Consider the following 10,788-nt stretch of genomic DNA (forward strand, 5'->3'; position numbering starts at 1 on the left):
TGTTTTGAACCAAGGACTGTTCATTTTCAAGGCCATCGACGGTTGATACTACTAGGAAGATATATTTCTATGAGTTACAATTAACATTTAGTTTTTCTGTTTTTTTATTATGAGAAATAAATGTTAGTTAGTATCTTGCGCACATTTGCGATTCTCTTTCATCGGCTCTTTATGTTAGTAACACGTAAACCTTAGGATTCTCTAGGAGTCTCGTACCCAGAACTTCCGTTCTGGGTACGCGGAGGTGGTAACATTTCAGTTGCACAGTATGATCAGGGTATGAGGTAAGGATTTTCTTTAACTGGATTATCACGTTAATATCTCGCGAAGTTAGGGATTCTCTTTTATTGAATTGTTGTGTTAGTATCTCGTGCATCCTAAGGATACTCCTTCATTTGTAAGTGACGCAATGCTCACGCACATTTTAGGATTGAGTTACATTCCATTGTTACTTTAGCATCTCATGCACTTTTGGGATTCTCTTTTATTGGAAAGTTATGTCATTAAACGCGCATTTTAGGACTGTCGTTCACAAAATTGTTACGTTAGTACCACGCACATTTTATGTTCACTGGATTGTTACGTTAGTGTCATTCGATTGTTCCCAGTATGTATCTCGTGCACTTTTTGGGATTCTCTTTAATTTGATTGTTACTTTGCGGTTAATCAGGCTATGGTTTTACGACACTGAGTCAAAATCACTCCACCCTCGGGGTAAATGAGCTTAAGAATTTTTTACTATTAACACAAGAATCATGAGACTGCGAATGAGATAGCCAATTATAAAAAAGAGATTTACGGTAATTGAAGTTGCGTAAAGTTCGTTAGGCAACTTTAATCAGTTTTATAATGCTCGTTAAGACGCGTTTCTATTAACACTATTCTATTAACACAAGAATCATGAGACTGCGAATGAGATAGCCAATTATAAAAAAGAGATTTACGGTAATTGAAGTTGCGTAAAGTTCGTTAGGCAACTTTAATCAGTTTTATAATGCTCGTTAAGGCGCGTTAAGGTAGATTAACGTCATTGGACGTAGAGCTTACGTCAAGGTAACTTAAAGCTGAAGAGCCAGATTTATGTTCAATTTAAAGTTTGCGTGTATCTCTAGTTTGATAGTACAATTGCTTGTGTACAACGTTTGTGTTCTTTCTCTGCATAATTGCCTTGAAAACTCGGTAGAGACTCGCATCCCTCAGAAACATGCTTTGGTCAGAGGAGAAAAAGGCCATGGTGGGGCTGGCTGTAGGATGCTTAGCCTATACTAGCTCGGGTGAATCACTTTTCTGATGATGAAAATGGAGAAAGGCACCTTAACGGGTATCTTGATGATGTTTACATCAGGAGCCTTCATCCAAGAGTAAATCTGGTGACAAGACACGCCCATGAAAGGCCATCAACACGATGCTGGCCCGTTAAAGGCCTGCAATGGGCAGTCACCTGGAGAGGCAGTTGTTACTCCCATCACTCTGCTTCTGGCAACCACAGCTCGTCTGGAAAATCACCACGAAAATCACTTTTTCATAGTTTTGCTCGCGATGACCGCCTATGTATTCAAGAACAGTTATAAATGTAGTTGAGTTTCTCAGGCAGTTGTATTGCTTCATCACAGGTTTGCCTACATATATTTTGTCGGAACAAAGTGTTCAATTTTCTGTAACACTAATTTCTGTAGTGATTTTCAATTTCCAATGATAATGTTAATGCAGTTTTTAAGTGATACTGGAACAATGTTATAGAGATAACTTCTTGATTACGCTTTCTTTAGGTAGAAATATTAGAACAAGGTTTTAGTTTTTTTTTTGTTAACAACATTTCAATTAGGATTAGAGCAAAATTTTCAATTGTACATGTACACACATCTTCACTGCTGATGTCAGAACAAAGTTTCAATTTTCAATGTTTCAGTTATCTTATTGTTTTCAATTGGTTCCAAGTTGTCATATTTCAAATTATATAAATACAATGTTTTCAAATTTTTTTTAACTTATTTTCCTCTCATTTATTGTATAAATCGATATTATTAGAACAAGGTTTTCATTTTCTGTAGTTTTCTTTCAAGTACAACAAAGATTACAAATAATATCTTAAATGTTATCCTTATGAAATGATCAAGTGTTAAATTACTTACACGCATGCATGAGAGCATGTTTTTATGGCAAATGTGCAAAATTGTGAACACAGCAGTCAGACTGTTTGATGGATTGACAAACAACTTTATAATCACACTTTAAAAGTGGGCAACCGGGTAATCAGCTTTGCTTTTATGTTTTCCTTAAGTCGTATAAAGTAAAGCTGAATGTTTAGTTTCTGTACCATAGGATTTGAGTTTTCACGATATGTGAGCAGTTTATACAGCTCCCTTACACTCAAGAATAAAGTTGACTTTCCGGCAAGCGTAAAGTTGGCTTAAAGACGCTTATACTCTATATTTACGCTTATAGGTAAAGCTGGCGTAAATCTCTACTTTACACTCGCTTTACGCATCTTATGGAAGTCTCATTACTCTAGTTTCACGTCAAAGTGTAAAAACTACGTAAAGCTTGCCTTTACATAATGCAAATGTGGCGTAAAGCTGCGTGAAGCAGAACTTTGTAGCAGCTTTACGTTAACATTACGCCAACTTAAACTCCTACTGCACCTGAAAAATTAATACTAACGACACGTACCACTTTCCTTCAAATGTTTTTAAATGATAATCACCGCATTTTTGGCCGACTCTCCAATGCAAGTTCTCGATATGTTCTGTACACATTCCCGCAGCAGGTGCCTCGTCATATTAATAAAATTCATCCGTATATTCTCTAGAAGTAACTTTGAAAATTCCAAGGTAAGCTTAGTTCTGTAACAAGGAGCCCTCGTACCTAAGCGGCCGATTTCCCTTTTGTCGTTCATTTATGTACATTTTGAAAACTAGCTTCCAGCAAACGGGGTGACTGATTATATGCATATGAAAACTTAATATGCATGTAAAATTAGCTATGTGGAAGGCATGTAAACAGTATTTGCAAGGCATGTGAAAATTTATCCACTGCGCCCATTCATTTTCAACAATTCATCTGTTTCTTGAGTTCTTGAAGCTTAAAAAGTTAAAAACTTGGATTCAGGCTCGAATTTTAAAGGCCCGTTGGCGATGAGCGACTGAAGACGAACCAGCTCGAATTTCACACGAAGACCTCCTACAGCGCCCCAAGGAAACAATTAACAATTGGTTCATACGTCAGCGTGCGGTACTCGAGATATGAAGCACGCTGGAAGTTTCGAGAGCATGAAACATGCGTAAGAGTTGCTCGAGGCGTAACCGAGAGCAAGTGCTCTCCAAACTTCCCAAGTGCTTCATATCTCGATGAAGGCACAGCTGATGTATGAACCAATGATTTATAACATTTTCAACCCGATGGAAAATTTTTTATCGCGAGGGATTTGTTTGCTGACGTCGTGAGCGTGCACAATAGGAATATGAAACACGCTTGCGTAATTGAATTTGATTAGACAAATTTACTAGCTATGTTATAATTTTTCTTTTACCCTTAGAATCGAGAAGATCTTTATTTCAACCTAAATTGTTGGCCGACCAGAGTGTGTCGATGGCCAATTTGAAATACCAACTAGCTTCAGGTATTGAAAAATTCTTAAGCGATGGAGCTGCAATAGAAAGACCAAGCGGTGAAACGTGTGTTTGAGGACTGAATTCATTTTCGCACTCACGCCCCTGTACGCCCTCTGGCGCGTAGGGAGGCAACGAACTTCCTCTACTGTGGTATGTGTCAGCCCGGGTTAATAATTGCTTTCCAGATGTTGTCAAAGCGTCTCGCACAGCTAATAGCACCAAATGTTCCAGCAAGAGCCTCTAGAAATTAAATACGACCATACACATTAATATTTGTCTAAGTTTGACACAAAGCGGTATCATTTTGTAATACACTTGGCACATGCTGGGACATCCTTCCCCCTCCCCCAAGACAAATGAGCTCATCGCTCTATATAGCAACAAACCTCCTGAGGCATTTCAGAATCTAATTTGATATGACGTACACGTACTACTTTCTTTTGAGTGCTTTGCAAGAATAATAAGGACGTTTTTTTCCCGAATTACTCAGCCGGTTAGCGACCTTTTTCATCCTTACGTTCTAAAGTAATAACTCTGTAAGTACCAAGGTGAGTTTCATTCTCAGTGTAACCAGGAGCCCTTGTATTTGAGATTTTTACCGTTGTAGACGACCCATTTAATCAAGTCATGAAGTTATTAGTTTTAAGAATAACAGGTTGAGATGAGAATGTCCGTTATGTTGGTCAAAGAGACGTCATTTCTCTTGTTTGAAAAACTATCGTCCAGAATATGCGGTGGCTGATTTTAGCATTGCACGGCTCTTAAGGTCTTACAATCACGATGCATGTGTAGAACACAACAAGACTGTTTTTGAGGATCAGAATGACAATCGAAGCTGTGACCACTGTTTTTTATACTGCGTTTTAAGCCAAATTGTGACCGGAGTTAACGAATTTCAACTAGAAAATCAAATGCACGTTGAACTTAGTTCTTTAGGGACGTTTGATATATATTCACAGCGTAAGATCCTTAAAAAAAGTTTGTATCAAGCTGTTTGCGATTATCAATATTATTATGATTATGGTATATTCTCCTGTCACGAATTTAACATGAACTGAATGAAATTAAGGCTCATTTTTCGATTACTTTCATGTCGAACTTCCGATGATTCTTAATTTTTAATTTAGCACGTTCAACACCTCTTTCTGTAAGGTGATTAAAGGTGTACAAAACTTATTCTTCTGATCACCCGCACTGAATTTATAATCAGTTGAATGTAATTGCCTTTACATAATGTAAATGTGGCGTAAAGCTGCGTGAAGCAGAACTTTGTAGCAGCTTTACCGTAACATTACGCCAACTTAAACTCCTACGGCATCTGAAAAATTAATACGAACGACACGTACCACTTTCCTTCAAATGTTTTTAAATGATAATCACCGCATTTTTGGCTGACTCTCCAAGTTCTCGATATGTTCTGTACATATCCCCGCAGCGGGTGCCTTTTCATATTAATAAAATCCATCCGTAGATTCTCTAGATTCTCCGTCTTTTATGTTGTCATGTAACAAACTTCAAGGGCTATTTTCTCTTGAGTTGTCTTTTTAGGTGTAACTCTAATCTACAGAACGGTTCCTTTATAATTCTATATTATCAACCTTGTTATTGTTTTGGCCGATCTTGACCGCATAAGTATGAAATTTTAGGCAGAAGGTCGTTTTGAAGAGAATCAAGAAACCGAAGGTACATACTTAGTAAACTGTTTCACGTAATTCAACATGATTCGCAGGCTAATTAAGTGAGAGATAGTGACGTTGTCAAATATTCACAGCTGGTTATAACTGTCACCTTTATAAGCTTTAGACCAACACTTTCCTAGAGAGATGAGTTAGACCTCGAGCTAACACGTTGTATTGAGTTTTTAAGAAAGGAAATAAAGAAAGTATTAACTGAACAAGGAGTGTTCGAAAATTCCTCAAACCAGCTGCTTGTTAGAGGAATTTTCGTCTTATTTTGATTACCCATTTGGTACCCATTCTCTCCTTTTACAATACGTAAAGCGTTCGTTGTTGGACGTGGTCATAGGCCAGGATAATGACACGAAACAACCTAATGAGTAAGGAATCAGCGGCTAATAACTCAAACAAATTCAACCCGGTCTGTTATTTAAACTCGGCAATTACAAAGCAGATTTCGATCACACCTTAAACATTATTAAACACATGGAAAATAACTGAATATATTTTAAGGGCTTTAACCTGTTATTAATAATTATACTCAATGTACATGTTAACATAGTTTTCATATACCGTTTGGACTATATTTTGCATAGATTGCACGACCGCTAAACTGATTATTTCATTTTGATGAAATAGCGTGATTTATTCACTTATACGAGGGATTTTTGTAGATGTGGCGTGGAAAGTCCAAACCAGAGGAGTTGGAAGATATTAATTGAGAAACTTTTCATCTCCGTCGCTCGTATTTTTACTGTTAGCCCGAAATGTCGATAGTCACTCAGGTGACTTTTTCCGGCCCAGTAATTGCCCACTTCATTATGGTTTGATTGAAAGAAACGTTCAAAGGCAGTTCTATATATTCGACGTTTTTTCACGAAAGCATAAAACATTTTAAGCACATACAAGTCAAGGTGTACGGAAACTCCCCATTATCGCATGTTATTCATTGTGCGATGTTTTGTGTGATAGATGCCGATTGTTTTTCTTACAACGCGTGGTAGATCTGCATGTAGAACACAGTGGAACCCCGCTAACTTGAACACCGCGCAAACAAGATCCGATTTCCCGTGGATTTTACGCCACTCCTCCAGTCATTTACTATCAGCTTACTCGAACACTCATTCGCTCGAACTGTTGTTACTTTTCCTTGGCTAAAATTTACCCTTAAAACTCAAACTTTACGTGTTAACGTCTGTCGATAAAAGTCGAAGTGCCAGAACATAGCTGTTACGAAAGACTGCCTAAGTTAAGTCCTAGAACATTCTATAGAAAAATCTAGAACTTAAAGTCATCCAGCCGTGACCTTCTTGTTTTATTCTGGAGTGAAGAAATGTAAAATGGTTTTCGTGTTTACATAGCCTGATGTAAACACGCAGGAGGTTGGGAGAACACGAAATAAGCGTAGGAAACCACGACGCAAGGCGGAGTGGTTTCCAGCTTATCGAGTGTCCTCCCAACCTCCCGCGTGTTTACATCAGGCTATGTAAACACGGAAACCATTTGACATTTCTTTTATAAAATAACTAATGAAAGAGGAACGAAAACCGTGTTTACATACGCTCATGTAAAATGGTTTTATGGCCAATCAGAGCGCGCGTACTATTTGAATTATTTTATAACGTTCTATCTCTTATGTAATTATTCAGATTTAGAAACCGTGTTAATCTACTAAATTTAGTTCCTTAGAGAAGTTTCTAGATCCTTGGACTTTATGTATATAAGAGCGATGGTTTCATCAAAAAACAGAGAATTGTGAAGAAGCTTAGTGCTGTGAAGTCGAAAAGTTAACTACGTGGAAATAAATCAGTTTGTTGCTGTTACCAACGATCCTGAGTTTTGTCTAGAAACAACCGTGCTCTACATTGACACTTGTAGCAATAGCAGATTCTCACGCCTCATTTTTTAAACGCGTCTAATACGAACATAACAACAATAATGAAAACGTAATACATTTAGTTAAACTTTGCAAACTAAACGCTTTTATTAATAACCTCTTTTAGATAATCTAAATGTACGAAAATGACTGTTGATTGACCTCTCCAAATTACAGCTGTCATAGAACGTTGAGAAGCATTGTTTAAGCGGCTTGTTTGTTTGTTTTTACTTTGTCTCAGGCATTTAGCAAAGAGAGAAAGAAAAATGTCAAGTACCCCTTCACAAGAACCCGGAAAAAAGCCAAATTGCATCTCAGAATTTTGTTTGCAGCACAGAAGTAGGATTGCATTAAGTTCGTTTTACTTCTTCTTCGAGACATGCTTTAGCTTTAAAATGTTCTTTATGCCAGTCTACTGGCAACAGCTTGGCTTGTCTCCGACTCAGATTGGCATTTTACGAGCTGTTTGGGGCGTGGCATACTCCCTCGGCGGGGTCATCTTTGGAAAAATGGCAAATAAGTGGAAGATTCGCCGTGCGTTGCTGATGATGAGCATTCTATCCACGGCTATTACGCCACTAGTGTCGTTGATTCCAAAAAGAACGCACGATAAGTGCTTGGTGGAATCGAGAAAGAGCCTGGATGAAAACAAGCGTCGCATAATCACTCCACAGGAGGGCAAAAACTCCTTCCATCCTAACGACGAGTGGATCAAGTCTCATGTCGAGAGTAAAGCGAACGAGAATACGAATCATCGCAACCTAACCCACGATATGCAATCCCTTTTCCGTGAGGTAGAAAAAAACCCTGAAATCCTGGAACAGTTCACCTCAAGACGTTCTCTACCACCGATAAAGAGGCGCACTCCAAGGCAGGCACCTCTGGTTGGCGATCATGTCCTCATCTTAGAAAAAAACCCGCAAGACATCAACACCATATTTCTCATATTTGTGTTTATTGTGTTCGTTGGGGAACTCCTCGCGTCTCCTGCGTTTAGTTTGGCTAATTCTGAAATTGTGGACTACCTTGGGGAAAATAGCCGCGATTTTGGCAAGATTCGTCTCTGGGGCCCAATTGGACATATGATTGCTGCTCCCATCACAGCTGTATTTGTCACTCATTACCATTATGTGATTTGCGGCGAGTATCAGGACAACTTTGTTATTGTCTTCGCTGTCATTTCTGTTATGGCTATGGCTTCGTTTGTATCTGTAACGCAGCTGGGAGATCAGGCGATCAAGCACAGTGACAACACCGAAGGAAATTGTAACGGAAAGCCTTTGACTTTATTTGAGTTCTTCTCTCGATATCAAAATCGCGTCTTCATCGTCATGACGTTCTTGATTGGCTGTTTTGACGGAGTTGTGCTAACGTTTGGGTTCTGGTATACCAAGACCTTAGACGTTACCATCGCCACGCTGGTGTTTGGTTTCTCTCGGATGACTTGCTCTGCGGTTAGTGTGGTGTTCCTGGTCTTGACAGGCATGTGTGTGAAGAAGACTGGTTACTCTGGAATCACTGTGTTCTCCATGATGCTGTTCCTCATTTGGTTTGTGGGAATGTCTCTCATGAAAAACCCATGGCTCATGCTTCTCTTTGAGACTATCGGCTACACCGCTTATGTAACTGGTTTTACAGGCCTGATCAGTTACTTTGGTGAAGTAACACCCAATCATCTGATGGATACAGTGCAAGGTGAGAACAAAAGAGGATTCCCTCTTGTTACCAGGTCCCCATGGTCTTGTTCAGAAAGGGTAACAGGGGCTCAAAAGAGAATGAGTTAAAGCCCCACAGTTAGAAAAATGAAGACCTTGTCTTTACACTCTTTGTTCGGCGAAAACGAAAGCCAAATTTTAAACTTTGTTGGCAACGATTGATCCCCTCTTCGTTCCCCCTGAAAATCCCAGAATCCTCTGTTACCCCGACAATCTTCGCGCCGCAAAAAAATTTTCTGCAAATTAGCTGACTAATAAATAAGGTTCGGCCCTACACAGTTTATTTTTGAACCGATACTAATGGTATTTCTTTATCTCCGTAGGAGGGGTTAACTCTTTGTTTCTCGGCGTGGGTTGCGGCATTGGAACTGCCTTGTGCGGCTTTTTCATAGATGCATTTGGCGCCGTAGAGGCATTCCAGTTGTTTGCATCAGGTGAAGCGGTACTATTAGTCCTGTTTGTCGTCAACCAAGCCGTATTTTTTTGCCTCAAGAAGAACGAAAAAGAAGAAAAAACAAAGCTGCTGGAATAACTTTTTATGCGGGTCACAGGACTAACAGTAAACACTGCGCCATCTAAACTAAAATTGGTGGAACACGCTGTCGCACTTCTTTAATCATGATTTCACTCAGAAAGAAGAAAACGCTCGGTGAAAAATATGCCTTTTGAGGTACATCGTTTTGAGGGAGAAGACCGATAGTTTTGGGGCTAAACTAAAGACCACCGGGCCTCTTCTAACCATCCACTAAACATGCTAGGTGGAAACCAGGATTACCTCCGGCCTGGTGGGCCAACAGGCTCGGGTACAGACTTTACTTGATGGCATATTGTAAGTTAAATCACGAATGGTGACCTTGGAACCCACTTATTTTTCAATTTCTAATATTGACTGGATTATCGCGTGAACTCATCATTTAATTTAACTCCTATTAAATTATAACTTTGTATAATATTAACAATTTGCCGAGATGTGGAAAATATTAAAAGCTAGCTATACAAGATAGTCACATACGTAGTAATATACATGTATCTTTTAAAAATAAGTAATATTGAATTGTATCATTAGATAATACAACATGTCACAGTGATGAAAACAATCCAGTTTTCACGCTACCCTAAGTATGTCCTCTGACTGACAGCCAACCCCTCTCTGACTAGCATCTAATTTCTCCTTACAATGTCACCCTTGAATCACACAATAAGGTCACAAGGATAAAGGAAATGATCACCAACTAACTAAGGAAGCTCTTGATTGGTAAACAAATTCTCCAAGTCAACACCTTAAGGAATGTATAAAGAACAGTATGGAGAATATGCATACTGATATTAGGGTGTAAAGGATTAACTGGGCATAGGGGAAAAATAATACTCACCGTCAAGTACTACAACATCGAGCAGACTGCGCCTTATGTCAAAAAGAAATTGAGCGAAAATTTGAGATTTCCGACTCATTCGCCCCTCTTCATTAAATGTTCCCCTGAATCAGTTATATCACTTGAATTCTTATGTCATACATTGAAAAAAGAGCTGTAGAATAGATAATTTCTGCAATTACAATTCCAAAAAAAACTTACGATCGGTGAGGCTCGTGATGCTAGCTAGTGTAGCGAAGCCTTGAACACAAAACAAAAGCTTGCCACACAAGGCGTAGAAATAACCAAAGAATCTTTTAAGTGACTTTTAACCCATCACAGAACAAAGGAAGTTGAGAAGTTGTAGAAATTCTCACCCACAGCCATGATAAATTTAACAACAATAGCGGGAATAATCAACACTCCATTCAAACGCGCGCCAAACCACCGTGGCCGCCACACATCCGGGTTATCCTAAGCGACTGGCTCTGTTATTGTGGTGTATGCTTCACCAAGCGTCATCTTAAAGGTTTTCAAGTTTGTTTTGAACCAATGACT

The 10,788-nt window shown here is 38.9% G+C and overlaps 1 protein-coding gene and 1 long non-coding RNA gene across 3 annotated transcripts; one reads left to right on the forward strand and one right to left on the reverse strand.

Moving 5' to 3' along the window:
• Nucleotides 1-91: 91 nt before the first annotated feature.
• Nucleotides 92-3,360, reverse strand: LOC113673220 (uncharacterized). Its single transcript, XR_003446401.2, has 2 exons — nucleotides 2,671-3,360; nucleotides 92-1,547 (listed from the first exon to the last, which is right to left on the reverse strand). It is a non-coding gene; the product is annotated as an uncharacterized LOC113673220 (long non-coding RNA).
• Nucleotides 3,361-4,007: 647 nt separating this feature from the next.
• On the forward strand, nucleotides 4,008-9,966 carry LOC149037266 (major facilitator superfamily domain-containing protein 6-like). 2 transcript variants are annotated; one of them, XM_089187548.1, is made up of 3 exons: nucleotides 4,008-4,159; nucleotides 7,405-8,858; nucleotides 9,202-9,966. In XM_089187548.1, exons 2-3 carry the CDS (start codon nucleotides 7,430-7,432, stop codon nucleotides 9,408-9,410), a joined length of 1,638 nt encoding a protein of 545 aa, XP_089043674.1. In that variant the 5' UTR covers nucleotides 4,008-4,159; nucleotides 7,405-7,429; the 3' UTR covers nucleotides 9,411-9,966. The 2 variants fall into 2 exon arrangements, with proteins under 2 accessions (XP_089043674.1, XP_089043675.1); XM_089187549.1 differs by lacking the exon at nucleotides 4,008-4,159 and adding an exon at nucleotides 5,263-5,294.
• The last annotated feature ends 822 nt before the right edge of the window (nucleotides 9,967-10,788 follow it).

The sequence above is a fragment of the Pocillopora damicornis genome, chromosome 11, assembly GCF_964200805.1.
Source record: "Pocillopora damicornis chromosome 11, jaPocDami1.2, whole genome shotgun sequence".
Taxonomy (NCBI): Eukaryota; Metazoa; Cnidaria; class Anthozoa; order Scleractinia; family Pocilloporidae; genus Pocillopora; species Pocillopora damicornis.

Coding starts and splice junctions, on each gene's coding strand:
- LOC149037266 (XM_089187548.1), top strand. CDS start 7,430: ATGTCAAGTACCCCTTCACAAGAACCCGGAAAAAAGCCAAATTGCATC. Junction 8,859..9,201: donor TCTGATGGATACAGTGCAAG/GTGAGAACAAAA, acceptor TTATCTCCGTAG/GAGGGGTTAACTCTTTGTTT.